Here is a 19364-nt window from a genome sequence, read left to right on the forward strand (position 1 = left end):
TAAACAGAGTTGTAAAAACATTACAGTTCTAATCTTAAATATGATAGCCCAATCCTCTCATCACAGTACTTCTCTTTTTGGCACACAGATCCATCAGACTATATCTCAAAGTCACCCATCTTCTTCACAAACTGCTGTTATCCATTAGAGGGCAACACACACATGCATCATTAAAGTAAGTGCAACATCAAGGACAGAAAAATTAAAAGCCCAAACACTAATAATAACTATACAGATGGAAAGTATTTCCAATATGGGGATTACAAACTAGATATGAGTAAACAGTATGATATTCCTAAAAAAATCATGATGACCAGTCATTGAAGCAGGTTTCCGGAAAGGTAGATCTACCACTGGAGGCTTTTAAGCATGAGTTGAACATATGCACACCATAAGTAACCTCAATTTACTTGATTAATCCAGATGCACTTAATCTCGATTCAGAATCGGATCCTTTTTTCCATAATATAGTTCCCTTCCTTACTTTCAAGGAAGCCATTACTGAAACCCACAAATGTAATGAAAACAGAAAGACATGGGAATGGGCTCAATAATGTACAAACAACTCCCCCTCCCCATTCTAACAAGTTTCCTTTGCTTTTAGAGTAACTTGGCAAATTACAGGTCCTAAACATTCTCTCTTCAGAGTCTAGCACAGAAACTTCTCTCTTCCTTGGTAATTAACATGGTGTCAGAACATGGGATCTGCCTTTTTTGGAAAGCTCAGAGATTGTCCACAACCAGAAGCATGAAGTTGGATAGCAGGAAACCATTATTGCTGAGGATTAAAAAAAAAAAAAAAAGGAGGGGGGGGGGGGGGGGGGCGGGGGTTGCCTGGTCAGCAGCTCTTTCTTACATTTTCATACATGAAACAAAAAGGTCACTTTGGGGTCAGTTACACATTTCTCCCCTATCTCCTCACCTCAACTCGGGTGAGATTAGTAAAGACAAGTGTGTCTTTCTCCTCCACTTATTTCAGTTTAGGAATGACCTGCCTTCCCAGGTCATCCAGCAGGCTGACAGACAATCACATGTGCTGCTCAATGACATACAGTTACCCCACTCTTGTTCTTGCAACTTCATTGACAACTGGAGTGATTACAGAACTCTGCTTGGGACTGCAAATACTAAGGCACTGAACCACAAGCAGCACATTTTCTGTGCTGTGAAATATGGCTCTGTTTAACATAATGGGGATAAATAATATTAAGAGCTCCATGTTTTCGCCCTCCAAAGAATTCTTAACACAGTTTAGAGAGGCAGAGAAGCATAAAGCTCTTGCAGCGTAAGACAAAGATTTCCTTGATGTGACAGGGATTAGGGAGATAGTGTTCCTTCATAAAAGCAGACAGTATTTCTGCGTACAGAAGGAGATCTAACAAATAACTACGCTAACATCTTGGGAAATAAAAATAGAACAAAAGTACTTATGAAGAAAACGGAGTCATACAAAATCCTTCTGGTGTTTGGGAACTATGGCTTACTGAGTTTTTGGTTGCCTTCCACACCTCAGCTGCTCAAGGAAAACTTATTCAAAATAGGTCTAGCAAGGTACAAGCATGTTAAATGACTCAACTGTGTGAAAGTGCCAAATACATGCAATTCCCACACTTCAAGAAAAGAAATTAAAATCTGATCTTTCAACAAAGAATTCAGAATCCAACAGGTTCATCAGCATTCAAATAAGCCACTAGATTATTTTTTTTTGAAGTATTGCTAGGGATGAAGACACGTACGCCAGACCCTCACCATTACAATTCAGGCACATTTGAAAATACAATTCTTGCTTTTTAAATTATTTGCCTGTATTATTATTACTTGATTATTCCTTGAAATTGCAGTCCTAAATTTTCCAACACTATGGAAATCTTTTTCTTATTAAAATTAAAACATACAATCTTTTCCAGGGAGCTACTGAAAATAATTAAGAAAAGCAATAATGGATTTTAGCTGAAACACAATGTGATACTAATTAGTAGGACAGTAAAGAAAAGGTGGGTTTTTTGGTAGCTAACTGGAAAAAGTAAAGAGCTTTCAATGGAGACTGTAAACTCAGAAAGAAAGAAAAGGAATAGCACTTGCTTAAAAAACTGTAAAATTACAGAAGTTTTGAAAGTAGGCTAACACATAGTATTGCAAATAGCGTATTTCTGAAAACAAACGTGTGTGCACAGCATCTTACCTGTACAGTAGGAACATCTGTAAATGCCTTAATAAAATCATCTTCATCCACAGCTCCAGCTCCTCCTTCTTTAGAGGAACCTAAAGAAATATAAAATACTGTTAAACAGTATGTAACGTACATCAAGGTTTTCAAACTCACATAAGCATCTTTCATAGGTTATTTTCAAATATTTAATATAACTTATAAAACCCCTGAATGTTCATCAGGTGTAAAATTGCAAGACTTTGAACTCTGATTTCACCATGAATAAGAAAAAAGTTAAACTTTTTTTTCCAAAAATGAACAATTCTGAGCAGTTTCCAATTTGACAAAGTTAATAGTTTCATTTTATTATTTTTATTGTTGTGTTTAATTAGAAACATGTTTAGTATAACAATCCTCTAGTAGCTGTTTGCATAGATTTCTGAGACCCTGCATCCTGATAATACAGATGTTTGCAAATAAAGCATAGAATTTCAAATTATTTACCAAAGCTCCTATTTATAGTGCAGGGATTTATGTCTGCTGTGTCAGTATACTTGTGCAGTTTGGAAACATGAGGGTCCACTACTACCACAAATTTGATGGCAAACTTATTAGATCTCAGCACCTCTATGCAAAACAAGATCTCTCGCATGCCTCTGTGGCCGCTTAGCGTAAAAACACTGAAGTGATAGCTAGCAAAATTTGGTCATGGTGCCTGCAGTACAATATAGGAACATCTAACAGATTTTGACAGCCTCAGCTCAAGGATGCTGTAAAGAGATGCTGTACCTAACACACTTCTACATGTGTATCTCCAACACCATCTGTCATAACTACCAACGGCAGTCAGAAGGGAAAGAAGTAGTTATAACCGCCTATTTCTTCTCCCTCCAGCCAGCAGAGGGAACAAGTCCTTCCACCAAGTGAAGGAGTACCTGATGGGCTAAGAAAAGCAAGGGGAAAAGATCCCACTTACACCCTTCTGCCACACAAACCTGTATAGCTCCCAAAAGGGAGGATGCCCCGGTCAGAGCAGAATTTGTGGAGAGAAATCTTGAAATGAAATAATTTGGCATAGGCACACCAAGCTAAACTAGGTGGTACAAACAGCTGCCCGGATGCTCGATTCAGAACCTCATTTGTACCTCCCGAAATACTCTGACTTTTAAGAAACTTTAGTACCAAAATAATCACAGTCAATATGCAGTACATACTCAGGAAAAGTAAATGGAAAAGAAAGCTTAAGTAACCAAGAGGTTACCAAATTTTTCAAGGATAAAACATAGTTTTCATATGGTCAAAGAACTTATTTAAGTGTTTGAAATTATATAAACAACAGTTCATAAAAGGTTTCTGTTCTCAACAAAATAGTTTTAGCCAAACCTAACCCATTGCGTTAGTCACAACGCAGTAAACCTCTACGAAGCTCACACTACAGCTCTCTTTGCAACCTGATAAAATATTAAGACTACGGTGGAATTAAGAGTTTATACAAATCCTGTATTATTATTCAGTTACATAAATATCCAAACACCACTGTTAAAGCAGGGAAAAAAGTACTTTGCATTCCCATCAATTACTTAACAATTTTCTGCTAAGGGAATAAATTTACAGAAATCAAATACTAAAAATTTACACATACAGGCCATGAACATAAAAATATAGGAAACATTTGGATTACGAGTATTCATAGTGAAGTCCTTTACACTATAAAGTAAAGATTAAAAGGGGATGAAGTTGCCATTGCTAAATGAGTAGATGTTGTCATCTTTAGCCTTAAAGTATCGCTTTTAAATTCAGAAAATAGCATGGACTATATGACAGACTTTCTAGCACCTTAACGTCATCCAATAATGCATTCTGAGGAATAAGAGTTATTCCTTAGATTAAAGCAATAAATTGAAAATCCTTTAAGAGAGAAAGAAGGACAGACTACTATTTAAAATCCATTTGACATAGTCCAGGCACACAGCATTTCCCACCTTCCCTAGCATCAACAACTAGTTCAATTCTACAGAACACTTTTATTTGAAATTAATACTCCCAGAAATTTGTTTTATTGCCTCTTTGCCTGGTAATAAAAAAAGGTTATGTGGGTTTTTTTTGGCAGGTGACACTTTCTTACAGTTATCTCTAAAAGCACATACACTTCTATTTCACTAATCTCCCTCCTCCTCAACTGCATGATCACATACACATACCAAAATAAAGCGCGAAGTAACTGTCTTCTCTCTATATTGTATACAAGTCTATATTGCACGAGGAGCAAAAGTGTTGTTCAAACTTTCCTTTCCCGATCTCTTCGTAGGTTCACCAATTTTGTTTACCAAGTCACTGTTTCTCCACAGACTAACCAAAAAATGACAGAACTCAACCCCCTATTTCCAAGTTCCAGAGAAAGTGTTTTACTATGCTAACAAGATACATAATAGTCACACACGTGCAGATGCCTCCAAAGAACCTCTCATGCTTTCGTAAGGCTTGACTCTACTGCACAAAGGCAACAACAGAGCTTTGCAAAATTCTCATTTCAGACAGTACTGCCTACAGACTCAAAACTGACATATCTGACAGTACACACATATTTCGGTAAGCTGTTTTGTTGTCATTGTTGCTTACCTTCTCAGACCAAGCTGTCATTATAAACTTCTTAGAAGTATCTCTTGAGTGTTAATGCCTTCCACTGAACACCGCATGTTCTTAACCTTACCCACAGAACATAAAATCCTTTGACCAAGCACAGACAAGTTCAACTACTGCATTCCTAATGGCAAGAACACTCGCTATAAACAATTCTAAGGGGCTGTAACCCCACTGCGTTTAACAGCTTTAAGTGCTCGGCAGATAACTAAAATCCCAAGCCTCATCAACTGGCTTTTTCTTAAACAGGTACAATTTACATTACCCCACCTTTGGACTCAGCCCGCTGAACCCAGCTGGGCCTCCCTCAGCGGAGACCCAGAACAGAAAAGCATTTGAAGGAGAGGGAGAACAATCCACACAAGACATTTACCTAGGTTATTTGTTAGTTTTCATTCATAACCTTTATTCTTATCCTTCAAGCACTCTGGTTAGACAGACTCACAGAGAGACCCGCAAGCCTAAGTTCCGCTTCAGGAAGCTGGCGAGAATCTACCAAACATAACAAACAGACTTGATACAGAAGTAAACTACAACAGCTGAAGCATCTCCGAGTTTTATGGTGGATTTGTGGTTTTGTTTGTTTGGGGTTTTTTTTAAACTTAAGTTCAATGAGTCTGGAGATGGAGGCAAAGGAAACAAATCCTTCATTTCCTGCAGACTACTAAGAGAGATGACATCTTCATAAGTTAAATTTAAGGATTTCTAACATTTTGTGAGGCCCTAGGAATCTTTTTTTGAAGAAAGTTTTTTCCAGTCACAAGGCTTTGAGTTCAGCATTGTGAACAGCTCAACACCAGAGACTTTGAAAAGGGTACTGTTATACAAATGTCTTTCATCCGTCAGAAATTTCTAATTGAACTCTAATAGTATCCTATTGAGCAATATATCTAGAGTAAAATGATGGGGACTACAATTTTTTTCTGCAAGAAAAAAAAAGCTACACCTACATTTCAACTAATTCAAAAGCTTCACTTCTTATCCAGCAGAGACTGAAGCAGAAGGTGCAGATCATTCTGGATTTTAAAAAGTATTGTTACCCTTTTGGTTTTGTAGGATAATAAACAATCAGCTGTAAATTAGGAACCGACAGAACCTTCAGCTCAATGTAGGATAAGTGGACAGCATAAGCTCAAGTACTTCCTCAGCTTTTCCTATAATAGGTTAGCTGGCAACTCCCACTCACTCCTACTGACCTACCTCATTCTAGCAGTAGTACAGCTGAAGAGTAAATCACAACGGGGAGTGGCTAAGCTGAGAATAAAATAAACCGGCCAAGAAGAATAGTTTCAATGGGCAAGTTCCCTGGTCTGCTTCATTGCAGGGCCATATAAACACCATGCCAGCACAATCCCATGGATAACTCGGCATGCAAAGGAGTTAGTGGAGACAGGGAAGGAAATTACTCCAGGCAGCTTAAACAGTACAGCTGCTGAAAGCCTAAGTATAGGCAGAAGGCAGCAGAGCAATACGCAAGCAAAGTGAACTCATGGGAAGAACAGGTGCAAAGGCAACCTAGTGGAATGGACCGCCTAGCTCACTACGCACAAGGGGGGCAGGGGGATCTAAAGAAAGTGCAAATGCAGCCACAGAAGCTACAAATAAATTAATAGATTACAGCAACCAATTTTTGGAATCTCTATCAACAAAGACACAAAACCTAATTGTTTGTGAACAGAGTTCTTTAGCATGGTACTTGCAACGGATAGACACAGTGCTCAATAACCAAATTCTGTTCCCAGTCCTAGCGGGCAGATGTTGCAAAGGTCATATTTAAATCTTTCTCAGAATATACGTTCTGCTGTTGACAGCCTCTGAAATTGGGATTTTTTGTTCATCTTCTGTAGCTCTCAGATAGTATTTGCAAAATCTACTTATTTATCCTTGGGTCAGGCCTTATTACTATTTGATAAAACTGACAGCTTGCTTTTAAAATGGTAACTGTTGGGGGACAGGGGAGGAAGTTACCAATGCTTCATGATCTGAATTACCACCTCTGAGATGGCAAGGGTGAATTTTAAGACAATTCTGATAAAGCCCTCTGTATAGACTGTATCTCAGTAGCTCAGTAAGGAATCTCTTTATCTTTCCAGGTATCATAAGATAACTGCTACAGCTAATAAAACAGTCCAGAATAACATCTTTTCGTATGCACTCTTCACAATTCTGCTTCTGTAAAACATTAATCAAATGTCTGGAAAAGTAGCTGAAGATTAAGAATCTCTGAAAATTCTCTTGACATTTTAAATTATTGGGTCATCTATAGCAATTTGATATACTGTATACATATACTTTGACATATTAACAGAATATAGGAAACACTGGTGCTCTTACCTTAATTGTATCAATGTTCTAAATATTCTTACTCCCACATTTGAAAGACTGATCTTTGGATTTTAATTGAAAAGCTTGAATAAAAGCCTCCCATAAGACAAGCAAAGAACGATTCTTCAGTCTCAAATACTTGGATAAAGCACAAAGGTGATCTTTCATCAGGTGACTATGAATCACTTGGTATGGATGCCTTCAGTTTGCCTGCTTAAGTTTGGAAAACATTTGAGAGCAAAAAACTAGCACTTGCTCCAGTAAAAAACACTTTGATCAACATTAGACAAGGTGTTTTTTTGTAAACAAGGCAGAATTACTTTTAGATAGTCTAATTATATCCATCCTAGAGGAGTTATGAGTGTAACTAATTCAAATATAATGATGTTAGTGTAATAACTTGTACCAAGTTCTACTCACAGCATAAACTGCACCAGCCAATCCATAATGGTTCTGGTGTAACTGTTAGCATCACTTACTGGCTTTGCTATGCAAGTTAAGAAATAGATCACACAGCTAATTGCTACACCTCTACCAATAAAACTTAGGGGAAGACCAAACCACAAAAAGTTGTCGAGATCTTAGTTTAGACAAAAATTTTCATCAACAGAATTCCAGCTGCCTTGTGTCCATTTTCTGAGAAAAAAGCAATTGCAACTGGAAACAAGTAACTCCTCATCCTCAAAAACCTCTCTTATTATAAGCTTGTCTATATTCCTAGTGCTTTTGCAAGCACACATCTTGCCTACCAGAGAAACCTCATAAGTAACATTTAGGAAATCTTTGGTTGCTCAACACATCTGTGTGATGGTATTTATACCTGCATATAGGGGACTAAGGAGAGGGGAGAGGAACAGCAGAAGGAACATGTACCAGTCTCTTAAGCCACTGCAGCTCATGATTTATTAACTTAAGGTCAAATGCCTTTGACTTAAGCTGAACTACCATTGACAAAGACACTGGGCAGACAATTAGGAACAGCAAACCTTTTCAGTTGTACCAACACAAGTCACCAGAGGTTTCTGAAATAAGTTTCAGAAACAAAATATATTTTTAGATCAGATACAACACTAAACCCAAAAAAGCCTTTTTTTTTTTCAAGAACCTTAACTGACAAAGCCTTCATGTTGTTTTAAACCAGCTTAGAAGCAATTCAAGTTATAACCAGCAACTTAGCAGAGTAGAAAAGCCTTCGCTAGAACACCCACTTTAAGGGAACTGACAGATGAATTCTGTCATGTTCAGCCCCAGTGACTGACATTCATTCTGAACTGACTTCTCCACCTCAGCTCCTCCAATGCCGAAAGTCATTGTCCCTCAGGCACCCAGGAAGTCATTCAAGCTGAAATAGCTGCACAAAATGAACAAAACAGCAAAATACCTTCAAATACCTCCCGTAATACCTTCTGTTCCTTACTTTACCTGTCTATGTTAGAAATTTGGTGGACATGGTTAGAGAACTTCCCCAGAAATCCCACACGTATCACGTACTGCTTCATTAGAACATTCCTCCTACATGCCAGGGACATGGCACACGAACAGACATTCCCACACAGCAAGTGAGTGTGCTGTCTTTGAGGCTGGAGAGGCTGAGCAGATCTCTCCATACAATTACTCACCCCAGGAACCAACAGGAGCCGGAGGGACAAGAAGAAATTAGGAGTGAGCTATGCTTACAAGGAAGAAGGTGGTGAAAGGTGTTCAACTATTAGGGTAGCACATCTCAGTCCATGAGGTGTGTCACATTAGTCAGGAGCAAATACAGGCCTCATGTACTAAGAGGATGCACAAAGTAATTCCTACGTGGACTGAAGAGACTGAAGATCACCGCACCAGCACACACACCTTAAAACCTGGAGATGCTCTTGAGCATAAAAATTCCTTTGGAATTGCGTATGGTACATTACATTCTCTGACAAATCTAGTCAGTCGTATTTGAAGTTGATTCCTAATACTCCATACACAGTTTCAACAACTTTAGCCTCAATTCCTATGTAGCGCAGTTTCACAGGTATTAATAATACTACCTCTTATTTTCACAGGCATGCTATGGAAATCAATTCAATTCACAAACATTTGTGAAGGACGCAGAAAATACAACAAATATAAAACAAAGAAATTAATAGCATTTTACTTAGTATGAGGTTTGGATGGCATACATTAGATAAGACCAAACCCTGGGTGTGGAGAAAAACAAGCAGTTTCATGAGCAGCAAGAATACAGGTAGCCGATTTCTTCTCGGCTTATGTCACCGTTGATTAAGGTCGGTTTCTACTCAACTGGAAGCTCATGCAGTCATCTCTCAAGTCATGCACAAGGTTCATGCTCACACAGTAATCTTTCAAAGCACTCCTGTATCTCTTTTCTCTATTGGCACTCATTTTTCACAAATACTTAAATGAACATACATTTGAGACCCTGGCTCATTCGTTCGCACAAGCGAACAATTCCCTAGAAGACTTGGAACAGGGATCTCACGTTTGCAAGAGAACTTGCCAAAGACCTGCAGAAGACTTTGAACAGCGCAGGGACAAGAATAAAGTTCAGTATGTTAGCCAAATGAGCTGAAGTCCTTTTCTACTGTAAATTATGGTGTCCCTTAGAGCTGAAAAGCTGCCTGTGGTACTGCCAAGAAAGAGCCCATGAAGTATCCATTTCTGGACAGGCAGAACACATGCGGTGCATGTTCTCAGTAAGGCGGCCTTAGAGCAAAGGGGCATTTCCAGAGGTTCTGCCACTTGAATGAAGAGCTGAAAGCAAGTGTCAGAACTAAGTAGATCAGCTGCATGTTTCCTGGCAAAGGACTAACTCAGGGAAGTGTATTGACCATGGAATAAGAAATATGCCAAACAAAGCACTGCCCCATTACGTTGAAGACCTATCACTTCTCATTCATCACACGCAAGAAGGTCAGTGCCTGAACACCTTCAAGCAGTAAAGTCAGATGAGAAACAGCCTGTTGGATTCTGTTCTCCCAGGGCAGTATACCACCGAGGCTGCTTGCTCCAGTACTTCCCTGGCAAGGCTTAATCACACCTGTCAGCAAACACACAAATTCTACAAGTTCTCCTATCCCTACCACCAACAGGAAAAGGTCTTGCACAGTCATTCCCAGCACAAGGAGAGAAAATTCCAGCCCAAGTAGGACATTGCTATTGCTAATGTACATATACCTGTTCTACCTGCCTTCCTGGACAATGACTTTGCATTTCCAGTGCCTCCAAAGTGCATTTCCCACATCAAATGGAAAGTGCTGCAACACAGTTTAAAAAAAAAAAAAAATCTTTCTGCATATTGGATGGGTCCTTTCACTTGAACAGAGTATCTGCTCAGTGGTGGAATTATCTATTTCTTCAGTAAGAAACACCTCCATGGAGTATATAATGACAAGCCAAGCACACATGCATCTCAGGTATAATTCAGGAGGTATCAGCACATAAGAAAGCGAGCAGCTTGGCTAAGAGGTTTAATATTCTTAGCTTCCAGAGATAGTGTTCACTCCTTTTTGGAACCAGGAAAAAGCTGTGCTTGCTTTATTGTCATCTACAGTCTATAGTAAAAGACATCTTTCTAAACTAATATCCTAGGAAAAGGATCTCTGGAATGTAAAAGGCAGTTCAAGTGAATGGAACTTGCAGCAATCTCAACCTACGCTCAACACAATTTCTACCTGCACTAGCAATTCTGCCTGGTCACAGAAACCTGAGGAGAAGAAACTGCAGCAAAGAACTGCTTCACCTGCAGGTCACTGTCATGACTTTGGAGATTTTTGTCAAAAGGAAAGAAAATGTACCACAGTTAACGAAGCTGCTGCTACTTCTTCCTCCAAGGCTGAACTCCAACTTCTTAGTATGTGTACAGGTATATATGAAAAAGTCAGAGAAATCTTAGGCAAGCAGGACCAACAGGTGCCAGAACCGCAAGGTGAGCAGTTAGGAGCCTGAAATACCTGTAGCCAGTGCTTATGAGGGAGAGGTGAGAAACGACATGCCCACTGATTACAGGCTTGGAATCCAGGACTGAGCAGAAGGATTTAGGACTGCAGGACATGGCAGAGCCTTACTAAATCAGCAAGGGCAGACAATTTCCAAAACCATAGATTTGCTCCATGAAGATGGCAAATTTGAGGCTGAAGGTGTCCTTAGGCACCTGCAAAGCAGACCCTACAGAAAGTGGACACAAAAGAGCATCAAGGTTCGTTTGTAGCCATAAAGATCCATGAAGTCTCAAGATAAGCAGAAGAGGATGCCCTAACTGGACTCTTCAAAGACTGTGATTCTCTGTGGAATAAAGCTCTCTAAACCCAGCATTTTGTCCCGCAATGACAGTGTGCTTCAAGACACTTGCCCTGTTCACATACATATCTCTAGCAGCCATTTCTGACTACTGTCAGATGGGACAGCGGGCTATATAGACCTCCTCACTTCTGGAAGAGACTATGACTTGATTGACTTGTTTAAGAAATACATCTGGCATCTGCACTAATGTTCTTTATTAGGCTAGGAGATGCAGGATTTAGAAATACTATGCAGAAGGGTAAGGCTCTCTTAGCGCAGACATTTAACATTTCTATCTGCTACTTTTCTTGTTACTAAACAGAAGTAGTTTAAATGCTGGTAACCTCAAAAAAAAAGTATGGAGATGGAGAAAAACATTGAAAGATACAAATAATGAGCAGCAGGGGTAAAATGATGACAAGTACTAGCTGCTAAAAATGAAAACAGTGATAACAGCCTTGCTGATCAATGGTGACATATAGAAAATGCTACGAAGAAAAGACTGAGGGTCAACTCAAGGAAAACTTGAAGGGAAAAAAAGACCAAAAGAATTCAACTCGGAAGCATATAGTTCTATACTGAAAAAAAAACTGTGCATAAACAGATTAATAGACCTGTAAAAGTTTCTCCCTGGTAGACACCAAGAGAAAAAAAGTAGAGGTAGTCGAGAACAACTGAAGACTGGAAGACAAATTTCCACCTTCTAGCCATCTGGTCAAGAACACAAGGCATAACATCTGTCCTACAAAATATTAAGGCAAAAATTCTCCAAGCTCAAGCACCTGAGCAGTCTGCACAACCACACCATAGATGCACATACAGACAAGTATTCAAAGAACAATTTAATCAACATTATAAAGGCCAGCCAAACATTTAATCCTAAATTTTTAAAATTCTGACTACAGACATACTGACAGAATTTAAAAAAAAAAAAAAGAGAGGGGAAACAGATGGACATGTGAACACTCCTCAGTATTTTCCAGAGTTGAAAAGAGATGGTACAAAGCAAGGAATGACCAAAGTGCTCCGGTTTTGGCATGCTTAAGTTTTGGCCTTACACCATGTATTTTTTCATTTTAATTTTTTGAAGTTTGGCAATATAGGAAAAGGAGGAAAAGCAATGTAATAATTTTTGTTTTTTTAATCTCCTTTACTATTGAATTTTTAGATAAACCAAAAAAATCAGTCGAGTGGTTATTCTCATTTCCCTCCCCCTGCTCTCCTATCTTCATGTTTTTACTGCAGAGCACGTAAAATGAAAGTCTACATGTAAAAGGCATTTTACACTAAAAGACATCTATATTTAATAAACTATTATTAAAAGAAGGACATACTGAAAGAAACCGGAATCCTGATCATCCAGTGCTGGTACTACGTATGTTAGTCTTGCATGTAAAAACCATCACACTTCAGGTTAAAGGAGATGATATTATTATTATTGTTTGTGTAATAATAATAAATACTAAGAGTCAATTTCAAGAGATAACTTCCTCTAGGAAGTCTTTTATGTGGTACCTTCTGATTCACACTGCTATCTATTTTGAGTTATACTATGGCAGTGTTGATCCCGCCCTATGAGAATCTTTTCCATTTATTAGGAATTCTGAAGATAACATTAGAAAAAAAAAACAATAAATTGTCAGAACATTAGCTATATCTTAGTAACATGAAAATCCTTAAGGCAGCTTGTTTGGCACGTGTATCTTCTTTCAAATTTTATCTTTGCTTTGCAGTTCACATAAGGGAATGTTACATTAATAGGAACATGAAAAAATTACTCTTACAAAAACCCCTGACTGAAAGAATCACTTATTCATTAAAAAGTCATACCTGGATCATGCTATATTTCCACTTAATTCTATATTTTTCTAAACATGTACATGCACCATCAAAAAAGCTGTCACTCCTTTAGCAGTAAAGAGTTGCTTTTCTTATGATTACCCCCGCCCTAAAAAAAAATGCGGATTTCCATGTTCAAAGATTATAATCACCATTATACTGCCTTGAAGTCTACCATGCAAAAAATATCCTGGCAAGGGTTTCGGCCCTCATTTTTTACCTTTCACAACCAATTTCACAATACTCGTGACAGTTTAAGGAATAATAATAATAAAGGTCATTCAGGTGTAATATACATCTCTGCTGAGGTATATGGTTGATGGCCAGTCCTTTCTAGCCATGTGAAACAGTGCAAATCTACAGCAAAAATTTCAGCTACACAGACCTACTACAGAATTTCACCATCTATTTATAGAATCCACACCTCACTTACTGTATCTATCAGAGACACCCATATATTCATTTCACCAACACAACTGCTATCTCCAGACGTTAATTTTATTTGTAACAGGAGATACCTTTATAAGCTAAATGTACATTCGCAAAACCAGACACAGACACACCTTTACATACAAATAATTACGTAAACCAGGGTCCCTTACTGCTCTCAGCTCTGCAAAAATACTGCAGTCATGAATTAAACATCACCTTCTAAAGTTCTCTGTTTTGTGCCTGCTCTGGCAAGGTTTCTGGGAACACCGATTAGAATCTGAATAGCTTTACATTACCTCCAACCTTAGGCCCACCAGCTGATCCTGGCTTTCTTGCACTGTTTGAAGGATTTCCTGGCTTTTTAGGTGCTGGAACCTTGAAGGCTGAAGCAGCTGATGATGGCCTATTTCCATCCACTGACTCTTCATCATCAAAGCTTTTGTCTAGAAAAGGATATATTACATAAAAACACAACTATTAGAATGGATGTATATTTATTTCCCAATCAAATATTTCGCTTTACATTTCACAGAAATTCACAAAATGCATAAATAAAACCAAATATTTATCACTTTGTCCTCTGTCTCTGACCTAGGAATAAAATGACAACGAGAAATAAACAGCATTTTCTGCCTCTCAAGTCCTTATAAAATATTATTTAGCCTTCATAATTAACCATTACAAAACTGAGCATAAAAATGAATCCTACACATTAATTCCCACAAAGGGAAAATATCTTTGCACAGATCGAATATTTTTGCCCATTTCTGAATATTCTCCCTAAAGGAAAGCCCTTAATAACATTTTTATCATTCTAGTCTACTAAAGACAAACGCTTCTCCCTTTCCTTCTTTTACTCATGCATGCATTTTCTGCTACACATCCTCCCACAATGTGTCTAACCAGCACTCCCTGTCTCTTTCCTTCCACCCAGATTTTTCAACTTACAATCACAGATCCTCTTGCAGATCAGTCGCCTCATTCCTCTGATAGCTCTTCAATCCCCTCACCCTAGGACAGACCCAGCACCTTACATGGCCACATGCAGTAAATTCTCAATACTAATCAAAGATTCTATCAAAAACTGCTCGCAAACACCCCAGATCCACCACTGAGATTTGTGCCGGCATCTTTCTCTCCCTTCCCCGCACTAGGTGCCGCACAACCAATGAGCTGCAAGGTGACATCATCTGCTGGGAGCCACCGCCAGAGGAAAAGGTGAAAATTCTCCATGCAAATAAATTCATTCCCACACACGGTATTTGCCACTATTCCAATCCTTCGTTAAAAAAAAAAATTAGACAGGCAGACAATACTCCCGGGTTTGCACTCCTCTTTCCTATAATTTCAGGTTTGGGTATTTTTAATCAAGAAAGAAATTCATCTCTAGTGACTAAATAAAATAGTCTCAACACAAAATACTTAGCCTTCAAGTAAAACAAAAAACCCCAACGTGTTCCAACAGTAGAATGTAACAGTTTCTCAATCCACCTAGGGAAGAAGGATTTATCTATAAGCTTGAGCATGAAAAACATACCAGCCCATGGTTCCTATAATAAATAAAATGGGCGAGGCTGAGACACAGCTGCACTACAGTGATGAAAGACCAATTTAGCATATTACCTGCTCTAAACCCTGCCATTTCTAAAGGAAAAAAATAAGATTAATTGCAAAGCTTTACCATCTCTGGAAGGGCGACTGTTTACCCTTTGCTTATTCAGAACTCGCTCCCAGTGAAATGTCAAGTATATTTAATAAAACAGCCTCCCAAAGGAAGGCAGCTTTCATTAAAAGGGTAAAGCAAGGCTTTGTCCAACAGCATTTGCAGCACCATCAAACGTTAGAACACCCCGCGTGTAACATGTCCGAGATGACTGCTGCTACAGTTAGTATATTTTTCTAGCACTAGTGACATGCTGTGTGTTGCACTAACAATCTTCACGATTAAAGAAGAAACAAACCACCACAACAAACATCTGGAAGTATATTGATGATTTTCACTAGCATTACTTCCTTCTCTCCTACAAACACTGATTTTTAAGAGAATCTTGCTACGAATAATGGTGTTTGGATATGTAAACTCTGAGAATCGGGAAAAGGCATCGGCTGCCCGCTGCCATCCTGTGTGTTGCCATGGAAACGGCAATCCCGCTCCCCACACCGCCCAGGCAGAACGTGGGCCGAGGCCGGGGGCTTCTTCTCTCCGTACGGGGAAAACCACTGACCCAAATGCCACATCCCGTGCAGAGACCTAAACGCTGTCACGGCCGGGAAAATGGCAACGGTCAGTATCTGGGGTACCTGCAACGTTGCGGGTAATTTTAAAATGGCATTAAGAAATATCCCGTAGATTTTGAAACAGCATGAACAGATCAACATTGACACATGAATATGCTACCATAAAAACCAATTAAAAGAGAAAACATGCTTTTCAAATAAAAATGGTTTTGTTGCTGCATTCTTAAATTTGATAACAGAACAGGCTAGACTTCCATCTTACTACCCAACAGCACTACAACACAGCATTGATATGCAAACAGTGCACAAGAAGCCTTTGAAAAAATAAAGTCATTTGCAGTACAATCTTTAAAACAGTACGTGAGCATACGCTCATTTATGTAAAACCTCTTAATCAAGAAAAACCTAAACAACGTACTTTGGGAACCAAAGGCTGAGAGAAATTAATTTTATTGTTACCAAGCTATTCATTACGAAGGAGTATTGAAGATGGAGAATTGCAGAAGTTACTGCTCAACCCCCAAAACACGCAAATAGAATTTCAGGAAAATGCAAAGGCAAACATTCCCAGCTACTGACATGCTGTGTAAATTCTAGGATGATATATTAAACAATGGTCTTGGTAATACTGTCAAATTACTTTGCCTAGTTAAAGAGTATTTTTTCATACATTTAAAACTTTGTTAACACTGGATTAAAAACCTACACTGTGAAACAGTTCCACACAGGTTCTTAGTCCATATAAAACCTAGCTTTTAAAATAAACTCTTTTTTTTTTTTATATATGTGCAAGTTAGAGACACATAGAATTGATCTTAACCACTGATATATGGGCATTCTTAACTGGACTTTTCATGATCTATGTTAAAATAAATTAAAAGTTAAAGTACAGTCACTAAAAGTGTTCCAAAATTATAGCACAGTACCATAAACGTATAAAAGTAATGGATGGAAAGGATCTGCTTTAATTCTATTAAGGCTGAAGTGATAACACAGTTGAGTTTCTTTTGTTGTGGGTTTGTTCCTTTGATTTTAAATAAACATAAGAAGGAAAATTTTGCACTGTCTTTCACAGAAACCAGAGGTTTTCCCCCAGACTTTTGGAGCTTTTTTTATTTCCCCAGGCTTTAAAAACAACATAACTCCAAGTGCTCTTTAGGGACATTCCATTTTCAGAAAGATGCTTAATAGTATTTGTGAAGATTTGAAACCTGAAGTCTGTATTTATAGCAGTTAATGAAACAAAAACATTATATTTGCTTCCAGTATGATGTGTTTTCCAGGTGCTCTCACTCACGTGCAATGATACACTTGTTGGTAGTTCTTACAAAAGCCTTTCCATAGACTTCGGCAGGCAGAACCCCAGCCCGCAGTATAACTGTCACTTCGCAGGGGATAATCAAGGTGCAGTTCTGCTCAAGCCAGCAGAGCCAAACTTCTTTACCAGGTGCCTTTGGTTAGCCCAGGGCCCGGGTGCCCAACTGCCACCACACAGACCACTGGACTGCCAGTATCCAACTGCGACCACTGCATCAGTTTCATGCAGTCTGCAAACAAAATTAATTTCTACAACAGAAGTCATAAAAGCCTAAATAAAATTGATATTTCAAAACAAATCAAAAGTAGTGATTCAAACACTTTTTCATTCTAGAATGGCTAGATAATTTTCCTTCTAGGTAATTTTAGAGGCCAAACACTTTCAGCATATCAAATTTTACATATGCAAATATACCTGACAGCTGAGAACGCACTATCCAAACAGCATTTTACACCAAAGCTCTGAACTACTAAAAAACAGGAATAAAAAGCCGTATGAATTCCTAGTAATGTACAGAACATCTTAAACAAAAACACAATTAATTAAAGACATTGAATCTCAGTTAAGAATCACAAGTCTGTTCTCGAACTCTCTATCTTAATTTTAAATCACAACAGGTAAGAATAGTTTTGGAGGTAAGGACACCCCACAGAGAAGAGCTTGGAATCGAGTATTGCCAAAAGCTCCTGAACAAACCTGATGTGCAGCAAATGTTCTCATCCTGGTACAAGTTCTCTTCCCGATTAACAACTTCAAAGCAGGGGGGGAAATTCAAGAAAAGGTTGTTCTTATATTCAGACAGCTACAAACACAAGATTCAACTTCCAAGCATTAGAAGTTTTCTCTTCTAATAGAGGAAACACATCTGTACCGCTGAGGAGTGTTCTGCAAGTACTATGCAGCAAGTGAACTGGTATCAAGGAACCGCTGTGCCTTTCTACAAAACGTTTCAGAGGAGTTGAAGGAATGTTTTTAGTAAAAAAACCCCAAACCAACCTGCACAGCACATCAGACTCTAGTTTACCACACTTTCAAAACTTGGGGTTTACCAAAGCTATTCTAAGATTAAATCCAGACACACCTGTTCAATCAGAAGCACAGACCAAAACTTTGAACCATCACAAGAGTTTAAATGCTAAAATTCTTAAGAAATAAACTATGCCATTTGAACTAAAAATAACTAAAAGGTACCTGCTATCTTTGTGCCCTGTAGCATTACTGCTGAGGGCCAGATGACAAATGTGTATTATCCATTTTTTAAAGTATTCCGAGAGATCAAAGGATAAGCATTTACAATTAAACTTGATACTCAAAGAACCTTCTAGTACTCCCAATGCTAAAACTTCTAAACAATCTGTTTACTGTGATTTAGTTATAGAGCAATAAGGGTAATTACAGATGTATCCAGAGACAAAGGAGACTCTAAAAGCTCTCATATCTAGAGAGAAAAATATTTTAAATTAAATTAAAATACATTTATTGTTACTGCAACTCAAGTCTTTACCTTAGCTAGTCTTAAGATTCATAGAATTAATGTGATACTTCGTAGCTAACATTTTGTAAGTCACAGTCAATAACAGAAGAAAGAAATATAGTATCATCTACACGGCTGCAGAAATAGAAGATCTACATTCTACTCGTGCTACTCAGAAGCAGTCTATCAGAAGTTAACTGATCTTAAAGCAGATCCCTAAGTAACACTACAGGGGGAAAAAACCTGGATCCCCTGCAGCGACACTGAACTAAAGCTGGCCATAAAGGCAAATCTCCATAGTGCATTGGTATCGACATCTTACCTATCTAACACTACTAGGGTTGTAAATACCCACCTGCTGTATTTTACAGTAGATTGACAACAGTCAAACCAGAGAACATAGCATCTTTAACCTTTCAAGTACTGCTAACAGATACCAAACGTTTTTGAACCACTGCTAACAGTTCCTCTTTCACACCACAAAATGTTTATAATGACACGATTGCAAAACGGTGTCCAAGCAAAATAGTGACAAGTAGGTAACTCCTTACATTTTCCGAGTCACTCCCACATTCTGCACCTACTAAGACACCAACTGCCAGTCTCCCTTCAGTGACTTACAAACACAGAAACTGCATTAATTACTTGGAACATCTGGGACTGGATCATTA

The 19364-nt window shown here is 38.4% G+C and overlaps 1 protein-coding gene across 1 annotated transcript in view; it reads right to left on the minus strand.

Moving 5' to 3' along the window:
• CLASP2 (cytoplasmic linker associated protein 2) overlaps window positions 1–14788 on the minus strand; it is an 82378-nt gene extending 67590 nt beyond the window's left edge. Inside the window, exons 1-3 of the mRNA XM_009695037.1 lie at window positions 14612–14788; window positions 13960–14106; window positions 2183–2262 (exon numbers count right to left, since the gene is read on the minus strand). Coding sequence (XP_009693339.1) covers window positions 2183–2262; window positions 13960–14106; window positions 14612–14645 — 261 coding nt within the window. The 5' untranslated portion in view covers window positions 14646–14788. The remainder of the gene's footprint in view (window positions 1–2182; window positions 2263–13959; window positions 14107–14611) is intronic.
• Between the last annotated feature and the right edge of the window lie 4576 nt (window positions 14789–19364).

The sequence above is a fragment of the Cariama cristata genome, unplaced genomic scaffold (genome assembly GCF_000690535.1).
Source record: "Cariama cristata isolate BGI_N322 unplaced genomic scaffold, ASM69053v1 scaffold4042, whole genome shotgun sequence".
Lineage (NCBI taxonomy): Eukaryota > Metazoa > Chordata > Aves > Cariamiformes > Cariamidae > Cariama > Cariama cristata.